Source organism: Amphiura filiformis, chromosome 9, assembly GCF_039555335.1.
Source record: "Amphiura filiformis chromosome 9, Afil_fr2py, whole genome shotgun sequence".
In the NCBI taxonomy this organism is placed as follows: domain Eukaryota; kingdom Metazoa; phylum Echinodermata; class Ophiuroidea; order Amphilepidida; family Amphiuridae; genus Amphiura; species Amphiura filiformis.
The window spans coordinates 36276073-36294690 of record NC_092636.1 but is presented as its reverse complement, the minus strand read 5'-3'; the positions used below and the strand labels follow the sequence as shown (position 1 = coordinate 36294690).

The window sequence follows — 18618 nt, the reverse complement described above, 5'->3', positions numbered from 1 at the left end:
TAATGTGCTTGTGCCAATAATGAATACTCAGTGCTGCAAATACAAAGCATTTGTAATTCTTTGTAAGAAGCTGTTTATCAATCAATTTGGAGGGGTTGTAAAAAACGCAACAGGTTTGTCTATTTGTCCTGTGGTGGAACTTCTGCAGTGTTTGGGCATGGGATATTGATTCAGTCTTCACTAAATACTAGACTTGACGCTTCTAATCTTTTGTCTTTGCCATATTACAGACTGATGCTGTCAGGAGTACCTTGAACAAAGTGATGCTTGGTGACTACCACATGCCTCAGTAAGTTTTTGTTAGATTCATCATGATTTGCAGTTACTGGTGTAGAGACCATTTCCCATCTACACTATTCTGTGTGGCACTATTGAATGTTAGGGAAATCAAGAGTTATGGAAAGGGAAATTATTTTGCATGAATTGTAATTAATGCTATAGTGCTTTTTATTTATTTATTTATTTATTTTGATTTTACTGCTTAAGCAGAGTGCAGTCAGTGATGTCAATATGTCAAGGCATCTATTTCACATGCACATCTATGTGGCATCTTTAAACATACGTGTATCATATGTAAAACAGGGCTTTGAGCTAGTCTTGTGATGTGAAGCTGTGCACAGTGAAATTTGCTCTTACGCCAGTCACTCCACTGACTACACTTCGCAAATTGGCACTGTAGGCAAAGCCAAAATCTCCTGAACCCAATGTTATTTTCAATAAGCTAAGAATTGGTTTTTATTAGAGAATGGACTTTGATGTTAAAATAATGTGTTTTAGCTGTACAGAATATCATCACCTGGACTAATTGTTTGCTTATTTTTATCCCCTAAATAGACACATTTCAATGGAAGCCAAGGATCTCATTTCAAGACTTCTCCGAAAGAACCCATCAGATAGACTCACACTTTCAGGTACAAATTCTCTTTTTTTTTCTTTTTTTTGTATGACTGTGGTCTCATATGTTTGAAAAATGCAACTAAGTCCATCAGGTCAGCTATTTTTTAAAGAATATGAATACAGTCATAATAAGATTTAATGACTCAACACAATACAGCGTTTATATTGTTTTCCCTTTCTTTTCTTCATTCTTGCCTTCCTTCTGTTACTTCCTTTCTTGGGTAAGTGAAATGGATGTTGAAATGTAAATTGCCACACATATGCTTCATTTGTCTTTCAATTTTCAAAGCAAATCTTTGCCACAACTTGTCCATATAGAAGTCCTGCATGTGACATAGTTACCCATAATCATGGCTGAATGCTCAACTTTGTTCAACAGAAAGAAGCATATCAGTACCATTTATTCCACAGAAAATATAACATGTGCAGTTTTGTGCATCATACATTGTTCCCAACATACATGTTATTGAATTGATTGAAGTATGGTATGGGACAATAGTTTGAATCCTGTTTTAGAAGTTACTCGATAAAAGCATGCAGGACCTCTATGCATCCTACCTGTATCATCTTTGTGTATCTGTTTTCTTGTGATAAATGTGCACCTTAGATAATAGGAATTTGTGACAAAACCTGATCATACACATGTACCAGGGCCGTATTTAATTAAAGCAATTATGCATTTATTTTAATGATAAAACATGACATTGTCTAAACTGATGTTTGTTATTGCAGGTGTACTGGATCATCCTTTCATGACTAACACCTGTCTGAAACCATCAGATATACAGCAGTATTCACAGAGTAAACATGTAAGTAGAAGCTCACATATTCCTTAGTCGCACATATTTCATTTTTGGCGCATACAAGGCATATGTTGTGGTATTTTGTTTTGTTTCTTCTCCTTTTCTGTTACTGATAAATATATTTCTATGTTTATTAATTTGTCAAATTATCCTCTTTTATGTCTTTCTCTCAATTCATCTGTTCCATTTTCATCCAGAACCTAATGGAGGCATCCATCGACAGTGGCCATGCCACCATGGCAACCATGTCAACTGGTACCAACAGTCGCATCTCTTCACGTACACGCCCTATGAAAGCTCTGCCCCTGTCCAATCTTACCCCAGTCATCTCTCAGGAGAGGAGGAGGATGCCCAGTCTACAGGATGATTATGGTTTCAATGGGAGGATGGATGCTGGTAAGGAAGACTGGCAAGGAGGATACATAGATAGGCACCCACCATCACCACCTGTCAGGCAAAGAGCCAGGTAAGATTCAAAATGGTCAAAATGTTTGTAATGAATTCCATATAAAAATATATTAAAGGAGTATTTTGTGATCCTAGCATCCTTTTTTATGACATTTTTCAGTAAATATCCACACAAAAAGCTTACTCCCAAAATTTTAGTTGATTGCGATTTTGCGTTTGCGAGTTATGCATGACAATGTATTGTAATTTTGTTTTGGTGTATCAGAACGAAATTCAAATTTCACAATACTTTTGCTAAACGAAAGTGCAAGAAATTTTTGTACATACACATTATTTAGCCAGAGGTTTCCAGTGGTATAATTTTTTAGAAAAGTGGGGGTAGATGCTGTGGATCACGAAATGCCCTTTTAAGAGTCATGAGCTTACTAAGACCAAGCATGATCCAAAAGAATTTTAAATGGCATACTTCATAACAATCCAGAATATAGTCCATTATGGCTTCTGTGAGGCAGTAACATCCATGTGCGATACACACATGTTCAAAGGTAAGGTGCAGTAACTTTGTGCCACATCTCGTGCTACAGATGTACCAGAGATGCCAACCCTCCCTATTTTAGAGGGAGGCTCCCTATTTTTGTAAACATTTTTTCCATTTTGACACCCAACTTTGGGTTAGGTGCCATTGAAATTGCATGTAATTTTGAAAACCTCCCTATATTTTTTGTTTAAATCCTCCATATTTTGACTACAGCATTTCTTGGTAAAAGCAGATATTAAACAATAATTGATGGCTAAGAACACATGAACTTTATATGTGGAGGAATTTTGTAATTAACATCATATGCAAACAAGTGTATACTATAAAGAAAGTTTTCTCTATGTGTAACAGAGCAGTTTTAAGATTGTTCCATGCATGTTGTTACGGAGCGTGATGTGTGATTTATAAGCTGTCACTGTATTTTGTTGATCACTGTTGTATTTGATTTCATTAAGGGGGTACTACACCCCTAGCCAATTTTTTGCTGATGTTTGCGTTTTTCTCAAATATTATAGCCCATTGGTGACAAGTAAGATATGTATATTATAGGGGCAAGGACTACAACTACTGTATTGAAAATTCAGCAACTCAAGGCAAGTAGTTATTGATTTATTGATCAAATATTGGGGTTCCCTCATTTGTTACTGTAACTCCACAACTGTTGTCTGTGCTGAAATAAAATTCCCAGTGTAGCAGTTGTAGTCCTTGCCCCTATAATATACATATCTTACTTGTCACCAATGCTCTATAATTTTGGAGAAAAATGCAAAAATAGGCACAAAATTGGGCAGGGGTGTAGTACCCCCTTAATACTTGTTGAATTTGATATAGTTACAAATTTTGATACATTTTGATTTCTTTCAGCAGAAAAGATAACAAAGAAAACACAAAGTCCAGAGAGTTTGAATCCTCAAAGGATTCTTGGCTAGCGGAAATAGGTAAGAAACATTGTTTACATTGTTTATTGAACTATCATTTGTAATAATTGTATAATTTTTATTCTCTGTAGAATATTTGATGCAACATACTTTTTATTCTAGAATATTTGATGCAGTTATGTTTAACTTCTATTGAAGGTGTAAAGACAACATCGACATCAAATATATTTGATTTTCCATCAAATATTTATTAGAAGATAAAAGTTGAAATAAATTGAATAGATATTTTCAAATCATTGAAGACTGCCGCTGTTTGTTTATAATGACCAAGTTTGTAATAATATTCTGCATCATTACACAACTGTTTGTGTTGGGCTAGTTGCACTTTGTGTAATGTGTGTCACTGGTGAGTGCTGATGTGGATTTGCGTGAGTGTAAGGCTGCTCGCATACGCTTTATTATGCTGTGTACACACCTGGTGCATGTGGCCTGGTTTTCCTAACGTTAATTTGAAAAGGTCTATAATGAATACGTGTTGAACAAATATTCTACATCAAATTCAAATATTTGGAGGGAGATATTGATAAATAACTCAATTAGGGGTTATATTATGTCACAGTGGTCTTTAAGAAGAGGCAAGAGGTAGTTTGAAGAGACAATTTGTAATTATTGATTCCATTGCAGCTTAAAACTCTTGTGTCAGTAAATGCAATTGGTTCAATATCATGTCAGACCTGTGAGGTGACAAGTTTATAACAGTATGTAAACAAGCATTATGGATGTTGATAAAATTTTAATGTTGTAAAACAAAAGCATTTGATTGTGCAAGAGAGCATGCCATTGAACTTGCTGCTTATTTGTTCTTAAACATGGCCCGATTGTTTGAAGTGGAACTGCACCCTTCACATACACAGCGTCATACGGGCACGGGGGGGGGGGGGCAATTTTTCAGAACTTTTAAAAAACCCACAGGAAAATTGCCAAAAAACGGCTTGTGCCCCCCCCAATCAGACCCGGTGCCCCCCAATCAGACCCGGTGCCCCCCAATCATGGTCGGTGCCCCCCATATGATGTTGATGACCCACGCTATGCCACTGCACATACATAATGTGTGACTTTGTAAGATTACAACTTACCATCTTGCTTATTGGTTTGTATCTCTTATAGGTTCTCGAACCAACCTCAGTTCTAGTAATGGAATACACGATAGAATATCAGTACAACAGCATAAAGAAAGTGATATCAATGCATATGGTGCATCTAGAACTAACCATTCAAGAACCAATCATTTTAGAAGTCAGCATGATACTAAGAGTGATCTGTCACTGTCTTCAGCTAGTGGGATGTATGGGGTACACACAGACACCAGAACATTGTTAAAATCTCAGAAGGAACTAAACACAAACAATTCCAACTTTCATCCAAGTGAGATCCACCATGACAAGCGACGGAATTACAGTGGAAGAGATTCCGAGTTGGAATTAACAGAGATGAATGTAAGAGAAAAGAAACATAGATTTGAGGAGCAGATTCCAGCACATAAATGGAATTCCAAGGAGCATTCAGCTTCTCAGGAGCAACTGAATATGATTCACAGAGGTGAATATAAAAGTGCTGGTAAATACAATTCAACCAATTATCAGCCTGTGTCCAGCACAGATTCTCATAGTTAGATCGAGCAATCGGTAACCAAGATAATCAACATAGTGAACTCAAGTCTCAAAAGAGCATGTTGAGTGAAAGGAGTGAGCATCGGTCCATGCATGAACATCAAATACAGCAATCCAGGGATGTACACTCTCACCTGCAAGAATCATCAGGTGTTGGGAGTATGTCTGGTAACTATGCAGAAAACAAAACTGAACACAGTGACCTTAGAACTATTGGGACGACAAAGAAGCTATTAGAAAACACGGGTAACTTGGCATCTCTGGAAGTCAAGCAGAGACACACAAGAAAGCATGAGAGTAGGGAGGAACAGCATCAAGACAAGAAAGGAGAAGGGGCAATGTCATCAACATCAAGACCAAAGAAGAGTTTATCACAGATAACATCTCCTCTGAATGCTAAGAGATTGAGGCCCATAAGGCAGCGCACCAGGAATGCAATGGTAAGGACATGCTAGAAGTAGATGTGGACAAAGTTTGTTACAATTCATCATATGACAGTAACTTTTTTGTTTTGGACTCAGCAAATTTTGGATGGATTTAGGCACTTAATACCGTAACCACCCGGGTATAAGCCCACCTTCAGGTATAAGCCCACCCCCTATTTTTCAAAACATTCTGGGAATAAGGGTGCACTCGGCTATAAGCCCAGTACTAAATTTTGGCCAAGTTCTTAAATCAAATCAATGCTTTTCTCTCACATTTAAGAACAAATATAAAAGATATCAGTTGATAATTAACATTCCACACTTAGAATTTTAAGAAATTGACATAGATGATAGAAATTACTGGTACATTGAGCATATACAAATGGGGATGATTTTTCTTATTTCTAAATTCAAGTACTAGCCCCTCCCCGGTTATAAGCCCACCCCCATTTTTGAAGTGAAATCTGCCATCTAGGGGTGGGCTTATACCCGAGTGGTTACGGTAATTATAATAATGTAAATTGCAATTTTGTGTTAAATACCATACCTTGCCTTTGAAATTGTGGTCTCAATACTTTATATTGTTTTAAATAAAATACAAAAAAAAAAGGTTTGTGTCAATACCCATCATTTTTTCCAGTAACAATTTAAAATTGAGTCCTCATGTTGCAAATTCAAAATTCAGTTCCTGGCTAATGTCTCATTTCATAATGTATCATTCTCTTTCAATAATTTATTAACAAATAAAGCGTAACTATAGAATACCCCTGGCATCCCAAGTTTTATGGTTAGGGTTTAGAGTTAGGATAAGGGTGCAGATGGTAATGGTACTCTATGGTTATTCCAAAGTGCACATTTGTGTTAACTTATATTATGATGACTGTTATACCTGTAGGTGAGCATTTTGTGCACTAGTGAAGTTTGTCTGGAATTTCTGAAGACTAAAGAGGGACAAGACAGAGTGATGGAGGTGTTCAGGATATCTCAGGATGGTATGCAGGTAAGCCCAATTAATATTCCCAGTTTGATATCCACATATAGTAGAAATTTTGAATATTTTGACACTTACGCATGGATTACTGATGGTGCATTTGACCAGATTTGTGTTAATATGTGATCAAACTAGGCTAACTGGGTAAGTACCTATGTGTTTCTCCCAGTCCTTCCATTCCAGAGGTTTGATCTGCTTCATACAAAAGATTCAAATAAGTACTGTACCAAAATACTATAAGATGATTAAAAGATGGCAACCTTGCATGATACCATACTATTGAAATTACTTAATTGAGGTAAAGTCAGTCTTTTCAATAATGTGGCATTGTTCCTGTACCTCATTCAATAGTGTGGCATCATGGGAGGACACCATCTTGTTATTAATCTTTATGGTAAAGCACATGTGTCTGTTACCTCAATGTAGGATTTCAATAGTATGGCATCATGGAAGGTCCCCATCCTTTGGTCATCTTATAGTTAAGTACCTATTTGAAAGACGCAGATAAAACCGGTGCAAGGAGAAACATGATGTGCCCTGATAAAGGTCCGTTCATACTACCACCGCATCTGTGATGCATTGCTTTGCGATGCCGATATATCGATTACTTTTGTCGCAACTCAACGCAACTCGTCGCATTTCCAACTTAAAATGTATTTAACTTCATTGCGATATCGCAATGCAGTAGTTTGCAGTACGATGCGGTGCAGCAACGCAACGCATCGCAAAGCAACGCATCGCAAATGCGGTGGTAGTATGAACGGACCTTAAGTCTGATTTTGACATAATCTGTAACATACATGAAGTATGATGTATCTTGTTGGAAAACTTTCTTGATCACCATTATTATTGAAATTCTTTATAAATTTGCTGTTCTGTTCATACTTTCTTTGTTCACAAATTATATATAAATTAAATCAACCTTAAATTCATCATCATGAAATTGCGTTTGAAACTTTCAGATCAGCATCTATCAACCAAACAGTGGCAAGGGTTTCCCAGTGGCCGAGTCTCCACCTTCACCACCACATGACCACAGCACGATATACAGCTATCATGAGCTGCCTTCAAAATACTGGAAGAAATACCAGTATGCTGCCAAGTTTGTGCAGCTTGTGAGGACCAAAACGCCTAAAGTGACGGTTTACACCAAACATGCCAAATGTATGCTGATGGAAAATGGACCTGATAATGATTTTGAAGCATGTTTTTATGATGGTGGGTATTGTGCCTAGCTCTTGTATGACTTGTATATTTATTTAGTATTCACTATCTTTCATTATGTTTAAAATAATGTAAGGCTTTGAATGTTCTGGTACAGACACTGAGAATTTGTGACATTGTTATGCAATTGCATATAGAGCCCATAGTAGTTCAAAGGTTTGGCAATTCAACCAACCAGACTACCTGTTAAATGACTTTCTGAATTATGTTAAACTTTTGCACTCCATAAATGAAGGTTGGTGCAATACTATTTTGAAAAGCGGATATGAACTGCGCTGCTGCTAATCTTCAAGAAATTTTGTAGCAGTGGTGCAGATCTTCATGAAATAAGTATTGCAGTTTATCAAACTCTGAAAGCTGTATCAGATGGCAGCAGAATAAAACAATTGAAATTGGTGGTACCAGATCAACTGCTGCTTTTACAGGTCTTTTTGTGTGTTCTTTATCTGCCTTTCAATGTCAATTTTTTGCAGAATTTACCCAAAATAAAAGACCTTCATTCTAAAGAATGGATTAAACAATGATAACTTTGCGCTATCTGTTTTCAGGTCATTAACACAAATTCGGAGGGGTTTGTTTCGGATTGTGAGCTCCCTAAAAAAAGTACCGAAGCCCAACACTAATCCCAATGATTTTGTACAGTGACCGTAAAGAAGATCGTTCAAAGTTATAATTGGCATTCATTACCACCATTTTACAAATTTATTTCATGAAATTAACACATTCTTTTGCTTAAAAGACTATTGAAAATGTATCTTCTGTTAATTATAGTACTTCGCATTTAATGCATAATCCACAAGTACCGCGGCTTACTAGTGGTGATATATATGTGTTAAGAAATGACAAAATACTGGTTATTCATGTGCAAGATTGGAAGAATTACACACTTTGCGGTCAATGACCTACATGTGCATTTGTGAGTTTACATATATGTAACATGATCAAGGGGAATGAGTCACATGTCGACCCTGGTCGAAAATGAGGTTTACATGTTTTTAAAGCGAACATTTAGAGCTTTCTGAAATGGAAAACCCCATGTTGATACGACTTTTCTGTGCAAATTAAATCAATTTATCAATCGCTGAAAACAATATAAAACAAAAGAATTTTAACACTTCCTTTCCTAATATCTCAAAATCAATATTAGCGACATCCGACTCATTTCCCTTGATCGTGTCACAAAATATGATTGGATCACAAGCATCACATATTTTTTATTCCCTTCTAATGAAACTAGTTTTGTTCTTACGACTTAATTAATCTTGGTTATGTTCCCTTATAGTCATGGTTGTTTACAATTGATTTGTGTGTAATGATGTATACACTATATATGTTCACTTTTGGTCTTTATGAAATACCATTCACTACCCCCTGCAGGTTCCAAGATTCATATGTCAGCAGAGAACACAAAGATCACAGAACAAACAGGGAAATCATACACAGTAGACTCTGATGCAGACCCCAAAGATTTAGTGTCTACTATTCAGGCCAATTGGGATCATGCTCAGGAGATCAGACAACAATGCGTGGAGCTGGAGGAGATTGTGTCACGGCTTGAGTCAGTTAAGACTCACCGTCAGTACTTCCCAATAATAAGTGCAAGGTATGTGTTGTAAAATGCTTTTGCTAAATTAGTATCCATGAAACAAAGATGTGAAACATTGCAGTGAGGTCTGCTATAACAAAGTAAACCCATGAGGTCTTCTATAAAAGTTAACCCATACAAATAACAGCTTGGTTCTGGGTGGGGGTACAACAACTATTTACTAAGTAGAACTAACATTTGAATAATATCAACTTCTTGCTGAGTTCTTACTTTGTCTGATTTTGTTCTCCAGTATACGTAGCAAGAAAGTTTACCTGCGTAACTCGTGTATAATTTATGTAGCAGTAAGCAGCAATATATTTCCCCCATAAAGCTGGGCACAATATCGGGAGAACAGGTGTTCCTAGCTCATGTCAAAAGAAGCCAAAACCTATAAAATGGAACTTGTGACATTGTGTGATTTTGCCCGTGACAGGCTGATACCTGTTATTAAAAGGAGACAAGAACTCGAACGTGAATTAATAAATAGTATAGCTGTATGTTTGAAAAACATTTGCAAAAGTAATGAACATTTTTTAGGCTTTTCTTAAAGGGTGTTAGATTATGCAATTCGATTTAGGTAATGATGATGCTAGAACTTTGTAATCAGTTTTGAGTTTGCAGTTAAAATCCACTTTCCTTATTTTCCAATCTTTGCTTTGCATTATTATTTATATAAGAGTATTCTGGTGTACAAATCTGTGGTTAACTTTCAGAATTCAGTTCATCAAACATACATGATTATACAATTTTTATCTTGGCTAGTCAGTGACATCAATATGTTAAGGCAGCTGTTTCGCATGCAATTATGCGACGTCTTTAAACATGTATGTGTACACCAGCATTCTGATCAAATGCTTGCAATTTGAAGCTGCAGTCCTGCACCTAATGAAATGTACACTGATGTCACCAACTTACCTAAGTGAAAAATAGTATACAGGCAGTGGGGTCTTGTGTAGACAGATATGCTCTTTTAAATTATAACTTTTTATATCTATGTTACCACAGGCGGCCTTCTGCTCAACAGGTGGCAAGCTCAGCACATCAGACTGACTCCAACCCCACAAAATCACCTCATTTATCTAACACAGCAACAAGTGGTGCATGTGATGCTGCCATGACTTCACCCAGTGTAGCACCTCCTGTATCGGCTTCCATATGCTCCTTTGATGGTACAGTATTGAGCTCAAGGACAAGACACACATCCAAGAGATCTCCTACAGGTTAGTGAGGAGCTTTGTAAGATAATTGAGCTCTAGATGAGCCCCTCAACATGTATACACTAAAGTTGTGTATAGTTTTGTATACAGTTTGGTAATGTTTTATACATGTTCAGTGGCCAAAACAAATCTTATACAACCTTTCATGATATTTTCACCCGGAAACATGTATTAAACATTATAAAACCTTAAGAAGCTGTACGTAACTTTAGTATATACATGTGGAGGGGCCAAGTGGACTTGCAGTCTTCTTTCGCTCAGGTCTTCAATTCCAATAAATAGTTTTGTTAGGATATTTTAGGGTTTTTGAGATGATTAGATTGGATGCATTTTGGCGGTGATTGGTATCAAATGCTTTGCCAAATCAGGGGTGTGAGAGTTCCTCTTTTCAGCTGATTTCCTATTTTTTGTTGCCAAAATTTATGTGTTTTCTTTTATTTTGAGCCCATATTTGGCATTTTTACTCTGATTTTAAGTTGTTGTTTTTTGGGGGGGGGATTTTTCCTCTTTTTTGGTATGTGGCTTCTCACACCCCTGCAAAATTGAATATTTATAAATAGGTAAAGTTTGGACCCTATATGGTGCTTATTGGTGCACTTAACAGAAAACCCTGTTCAGAATGTTTCAGTAGATGTAAAATTTTACAAACCTTGTGTGCACGCTTCCATTCTACATTGACAAATTACTGCAAGAGACTTGTGCTAGAACCTCTAATGAGTCGCATCTTTTGAAAATAAGACACGCTACATAGATTTTCAATGGCATTTTGTCTGTTATTTGTTACAATCTTGCAACAACAAAAAAGTAGGATCTTATTATAATCACACCATTCAGAAAGGATACTTATGAAATTGATTTTTCAAAATACAGAATAACATGCAAGATCTTACAAGCTTGATAATTATTGTATCCCTTGATTGCAGAATCCAGACACAGCAAGAAGGAACGGCATAACAGCAAAGGAACTGTACTGAAGACTGTCTTTGTTCCCAATGTTGGATGGGCTTCTCAGATGGCCTCCGGCGAAGTCTGTGTGTACTATAACGATGGTAGCCAGATAGTAGTGAAGTCCGTTACTACAAATGTGAAATACATTGACCCTAATGGACGGATCATTGAGTATGGACAGAGTGATCGATTACCAGATCATGTTAGAGACAAACTAGCGCAGCTTTCAGCTATAGTTGAAATGTTTGTGACTCAAACATAGCTACACATATAAATAGCAGCTTGACCCTGCTTAGAAATAGTGCTTTTACAGATATAAATACATACAATGTATTATTTGATACAATCTGATACACTTCAGGTCAAAGAAATAGTTTGGGAAGTTGAGTTATTTTTATAATGAACTCACCTAAATGGTAAGGTATGAGAGCACAAACCAGCCTGATTCTACTCCCTATTCAAGAAAAATACAGCACTAATCCTTTTTGAATTAAAAAAATATTAGTGTGTTTTGCCAAATAAAACATAGCTAGGTCCTAATCAGGGTTCGAATTCAGTCAATTTTTTTGCATAGCTGTTTGTGCGATGGAAAACACATGTTTGTATAGCAGTTTCCAAATTTTGCATAGCAGTTATTTTGCTATGCAAAAAAAGAAAAATGCGTAGCATTTTGCGATGCAATATTTGTATTTGCGTAGCGAATCTACAATTTCTGTCATTGTCATCAAATCTCGGCCCCCAGACGATCACATGTCACGCTCGAGGGCAGAATTTGAGGGCAATTAGCAAATATAATTAATTGTATGCACGAAGCAGGATCATAGCATTTGAAAAAAGGGTATGACTATAGCCTATACTTTTACCGAGGAATGAGCATTGAAAAATAATGTTGCAATTTTGCAAACCTGGTAAAGTCGCTCCATGACCATAAAGAACAGCAAAAATACCACAGATGAAAAAACCTTCAAAAACGATAAAACCAGATTAGGTCTTCAGTAAACTCTTCACCTAATTTTTGTTCAATATTTTCTCGACATTATCTCATCCCTGTAAAAATATTGCAAGCTTCCGAAGGTCGCTGATCTTATGGTTTTGGTAACTCCCTTCACCAGGAACATGTGTTATGATTTTGTGTATAGTTGGTGCGTGCAATGGCAACATTCTCTCGCATAATTGGAGGGGGGGAGTAACGCTAATAAACATAAGCATGACATAAGCAATCAACCACAACAGATTCCGCAATATGGTACCCAACATTGCTTTGTCTTATTTTTGCAACGGAATACAGCATAATTATCTTAGATGTAACGAGAATGAGCAAATACCGACTGTGTGATGTTTTTGATTTGCGGGGAATTCCAGAGCATCCAGATATGTTTTGAGGTAAATGCGACGTGTCGCGGAATTTGGCTCGCAAATAGCGATGCATTGGGGGACTTTGGGGGCAAATGAGACGTGCAATTTAGCTCAAATTTATGTATAGCACTTTTAACGATGCATTTTGGAAAAGTGCATAGCAGTTGCTGGAAATTGCATCGCAAAATGCGATGCGATACCATCGAATTCGACCGCTGGTCCTAATCTTTTAGTAAGTTCTAACTGCCAATAAAAGTAAAATTTTAATATTTTTGTAATTTGAGGGGAAATGGGCCAAAAACATGCAATTTTGCATGTTTTCTAACAATTGTAGTCGCATAAGTCTAAGACTTGGCACAAGTCTAAGCATTCAAAATCTTGAGTGTAGGCTACAAGTAAGCTCATAATTTTAATAATTAGAAAATGTGTTTTCCAAATATCAGTAACTTGAAATTAGTCTTTGTACAAGTCCTTGTTTGGGCTTGATTGTCACAGCATATGAAAAATGCCCAAAAGGCACATGTTTTTGGCCGTTATTTCCAAAAATAAGCAAATATTTAAATTTTACTTTCATTGCTAGTTAGAACTAACTAAATGATTAGGATTTAGCTAAACATTTGGCAAAACAAGATGAGTAGATGGTAGATGGGCCACCACACTTTGGCCCACTCAAATTTGGTGTAGAAATTTACATAACAGTGGTGAGTATTTACAAAACAAATTATACAATATTTTGCATCCCAACACCAATTGCCACACTTGGGCCACAGTTTTCAATATATTAGTAACACCCAGGATGAGGCCAAATTGTGAAAATTGTTATGTAAATATTTATCAGATTTGAGTGAGACCTGAGTAGGGAGGGTCCAGTAGAATGGGCTAGTTTGTGCTCTTATATCAAGACTACCTAATGTTGAAATGTACCTATGTTGAAATGAGTTAAGGGGGTACTACACCCCTGTGGTAAATTTGTGACTATCTTTGCATTTTTCTCAAAAAATAATAACACACTGGTAACAAAAGTTATGTATATTATTGGGGCAAGGAATCCAATTACTATACTGAAATTTCAGTGACCCATGACAAGCGGTTCAGTTTATATGATTGGAAATGAGGTACAATCTAGCGGTACCTCTTTTCTTATCATAAATGAATTGTTTGTCATGGGTCACTGAAATTCCAGCGTAGTAATTGGATTCCTTGCCCCTATAATATACGTAACTTTTGTTACCACTGTAGTATTAGTTTTTGAGAAAAATGCAAAAATAGACAAAAAATTATCAAGGGGTGTAGTACCCCCTTAACATACTTGATTACTTTGGTTATTGTGGCATAGATATTTTATTTTGTCTATGTAAGTCCACATATCCCATCTGATAGTTATCAGATGTGTCACATATACAAGCCTTATACTTGATATCTATCTATGCAATGATTCATCAAGAAGAAAGGGAGAAACATACTTGCACTTTTTCCTTAGATTGTGTCTGTAGTCATCAAATTATAATTCAATACAAGTATGGCATTGACAGCATCGGAAAAAATAATTTTGGCACATTTGTTTCAGATGAAGAGCAAACATGATTTTAGTCCCAAATGAAAACTACTTGCAGCTCATGTGAGTGTTATTCCATACTTTGTTGCATTGGGCTATTCCATTTGAATTCCATATCCCCTTCGCAGACATGATTTTAATTTCCCAGGCAGGGGGTATAGATTTCAAATGGAGTCGCCCATTCTGGATTTCAGGTAACCGTATTTGAAATTCACACTACATGTGTGGAAGATTAAGGTCATGCCTTCCATAGGGGGTGTATGTATTTTAACTGGAATAGCCCATTTTCAACACATGTAAGGTTAGTCTTGAGAATTTCTAAAAGTGAGGCTATGTGATTACACTGTTTCATTGCATAGATATCAAGATGCAGCAGAGGTCTAAACAACAACATACTGAAATGATTTCTCCCATTGCTGGTGTCCTGTCATCCTGGATGATGAGTGACAAATGTCTACTAGTCTATAGTCGTCAACTCAGAAGTACAAAGTAAATAGACCTCGGAAACTGGAGATATGAGAATAATTATTTCAGTGCAATGCGTGTGTAAATGCTTCTTTTTTAAATTGGCGCGCTAACTTCTGCGCGATTTGTACTTACCAAGCGCACCACGCTCTTTATGCATCGACCCTGATGCCATAGATTTGGTTTGTATTTTTAGGTTGAAGCAGTATACTGTTATACTGAATACCGAAACTCATCAAGAGAGAGAGCGAGAGCCTTGTTATTTCAGTATGTTGGTACCAGACTATTGCAGCATCTTTATATTAATGAAACAGTGAATTAATGCCAATCATCAGTGTTCTTGCTAGCCAAGGTCATATGGACCATGATTGGTCTGGTGCTTCCATGAATTGGCACATGGCCTCCAAAGAAGACAAAAGTTTTTGCTACTAGGGAAGGCAGGCCCTGGACCTTTCTATGCTTGGACCTCTCCAAGTCCCTGGACCAAAATTTTCACTTACACCTTAGTACAATTGGCCCACAAAAAATCCTTCAAGGGAACACATGTTAGTCATGCTTTTGGAAAAAACTGTCCATTACCATAAAGCCACGATTTCTCTGTGTTACAAAATTTAAAATCTGTGTTACAAATTGGACGATTTCTGTGATTTTCCATTTTTCACTATTAAGCACTGAAAAGTTAAAACAAACATGTTTTAAAAGTGTCTTTTGTCTTGCCTTTTAATGGTTAATTACTGCTAAATAATCACTTTTCTTTTATTTTGTAAATCAACACAAAAGTTAGACATTTTACACAGTTTTTCACTATTTTGTGGCATTTTCAAATTTCCGTGAGCAAACCCCGAATTCCGTGAATTTGTCCGTTTTTCCGTATCGCAGAGAAATCGTGGCTTTACATTACCAGTTACATAAATGTAAATTTTGCAAATTTAATGTGGTGTGGACGGTGGAAATATCAATCTTTCAAGTTGTTAGTTTCATTTTGTTACCAAAATAAAATGTACAATGTATGTAGCACATATACAGGCAAAAAATTGTGTCGTTAAATTCAATTTGAGAGAGAAAACATGTCCAAGGCATGAGTTGTTGAGAAAAAGTAAAACAATAAACAAACATTAAAGAGTATTTCCTTTAGGGACCGTTCACAAATACTTGTTAAAGGAGGGGGGCCTGATGCAAAAAAATTCAGCGTGAAATTTTTTTGGGGCCCCCCTTTTCAGATCTCAAAAATATCAGGGCCCCCTTTTTGACATGAAAATTATGGGTCAACCCCATAGAAAAGCATATAAACTCAATTTTCCTGGGAAAATTTGTGGTCAATTTTTTATTTTTTTTTATGAGGGTCAAAACTTTTAAGGGCCCCCATTTTGCATCAGCCCCCCCCAACAAGTGTTTGTGAACGGTCCCTTATGGGACCAAACTTTATAAAATTGAATCAGGTGTGTAAAAATGCTTCCTGTATTTTATATTTTGAATAAATTAAATTTCTTATACATATTTCATACATAACTTGTAGATATTCATATAGGATGTTTTTGTTAATTTACTTTTCTATTTAAATATTGCAGCCAACTGCCAAATATGAATGTTTCTAATATTTATATTAACACCAGAGACATGAAATAAACCTTGAAATGCATTTAAACTGATTTGCATTAGACTTTTTCTTTTGTTGGTTTATCAAACATAGTGTTGCAGATTACAAATGGGCTCAAGCTTTCTGTATAGACCCTATGCAATAAACCCAACCGGAACGGTATAACAATTGAAATGGCAGCCCAGGGGGGCCACTGGTCATTGACCAGGGGGTATCATGCGTGGCCAAAGATTCAAGTAAAAAGAGTCTTTTTTTTCATGATCAGGCACTGTACTTACGTATCGTGAATAGGGTATCTAAAACAAGGAAATTTGAGAAAAAGGGTATACCTTGTACAATAAATCCAAAATTTATTTATTTATATTTATTTAAATCAGTGTTTAGGGTCCTTTGAGACCAATGTAGTATGTAATAAAGGTTAAAAGTTTTGAATTTGTGTTTTCCCAGTTATCATGAAGGGTTTTAGAGTCAAAATATGACTGATTTACTTGCTTCTAATGGGGCAAAAATAATGTCAATACTTATTTAGGGTATGAAATTGCACTTGTCATACTTGTTTATGGGTGCATTTTCAGACCTCGTAAATACTTGTTTGGGGTGCTATTTGAAACTTCGTGGCCACCGCATGATACCCCCTTGTCAATGACCAGTGCCCCCCCCCCCCCTCCCCCGGAATGGCAGCCACTAGCCATGTTGAGGGCCAGTTCTAAGATGACAGAGGGACAGGTCTTTAGTTCGCACCTCATGCATATTATTGTCCTGGGTAGGGTTAGGCCTATGTTTACTGGAAGGGCATGACAACTAGTCCCAAACAGAAATGTTTGGTAGACTCATAACCGGTGCGATCTTACCTTTCCGATGTTGATTAAGATACTTCTTGCATCGATCCCGAGATGCGGAAAAACCAATAGTCATTTTGTCCCACATAAATGAATAAATAACAAAAAACCCGATCCCCGGTGGACTCACCCAAAAGGTGACGTCACACCATATGATCGCCCTTATCCGACTTGGGATCCCCTACTCGGACCAAACTTGTAGGGGGTGGCGGGGTCGGGATAATCAACATCGGAAAGGTAAGATCGCACCGTTATGAGTCTACCAAACATTTCTGTTTGGGACTAGACTCAGTACACCGGTCGATCTTACCGTTCCGATGTTGATTAAGATACTTCTTGCATCAACATATGAAAGATCGATCTAGCAAGTAACCGACGGATGGAGGTACAAGATTGGTCAGCATCTGATCAGGGATCGGGAGCGGGTAGCGATGGTTTTCGCGGGGGCAGAAAAGATTTGCCCACAACGGTCGGGAAACAAAAAGACCACGCGATCACAGACATAAACCTCCTTACTTAATAAGTTTGGTGGTTAAGAATAGCGACACTGGTTCTTACCATGCTGAGTATTCTGTATAGTCTGAAAACCTGGTACCCGTACACCACCGTATTATGATCGCCCGAACAATGTCCCAGTAAACCTCCCGCCCGTCTCTGATTACTAACGTAAGCGGAAGTATCGTAGAGAAGGGCGAAGGTGGCTTCCGGGACACCGCCTGCTAGATCTCCTCAAGGGACAACCGAACGGTATACCCAAGATGATGAGATAGCTCGTGTCGAGTGGGTCGTGGGATGCGAAACCTTCGCGATCCCCCCGACCCCACCAACACCTGGACCAGCCATTGCGACAGCGGCTGGACCGAAAGGCTCTGTAAGGGTGATGAATGCGGTCGTGAGTCCCTCGCAAGGCTTGTGTTCGGAAGAAATAGTGCTGCAGCGCCTTATCGGACACCCCAGCCTATCTTTGGCTTCAGCCGAACCTTGCCCAACCCTGGGGATTGGAGAGGGACGAATGTCGGTATGCACCGCGCCCGTTCAGAGTCACGAGAACAGAGCGCCCGAAACAGTGTCGCTCCAGTGTTTGTGAACACGGAAGCTAACCTCGAGACCGTGTGCAACTCAGCACCGCCGTCCCGAAGCCAACGCCAAACCGGAAAGCCATCTTGAGAGTTACGTATTTAAGCGTCACTTTTGACGGAAGGTCAAAAGGGTGACCCTT

The 18618-nt window shown here is 37.5% G+C and overlaps 1 protein-coding gene across 1 annotated transcript in view; it reads left to right on the top strand.

Moving 5' to 3' along the window:
* The window catches only part of LOC140160942 (serine/threonine-protein kinase PLK4-like), a 30002-nt gene extending 15928 nt beyond the window's left edge, over positions 1-14074 (top strand). Inside the window, 12 exon segments of the mRNA XM_072184291.1 lie at positions 231-289; positions 835-911; positions 1630-1706; positions 1898-2166; positions 3511-3584; positions 4692-5200; positions 5203-5634; positions 6515-6619; positions 7573-7828; positions 9212-9437; positions 10428-10642; positions 11563-14074. Coding sequence (XP_072040392.1) covers positions 231-289; positions 835-911; positions 1630-1706; positions 1898-2166; positions 3511-3584; positions 4692-5200; positions 5203-5634; positions 6515-6619; positions 7573-7828; positions 9212-9437; positions 10428-10642; positions 11563-11849 — 2586 coding nt within the window. The 3' untranslated portion in view covers positions 11850-14074.
* The last annotated feature ends 4544 nt before the right edge of the window (positions 14075-18618 follow it).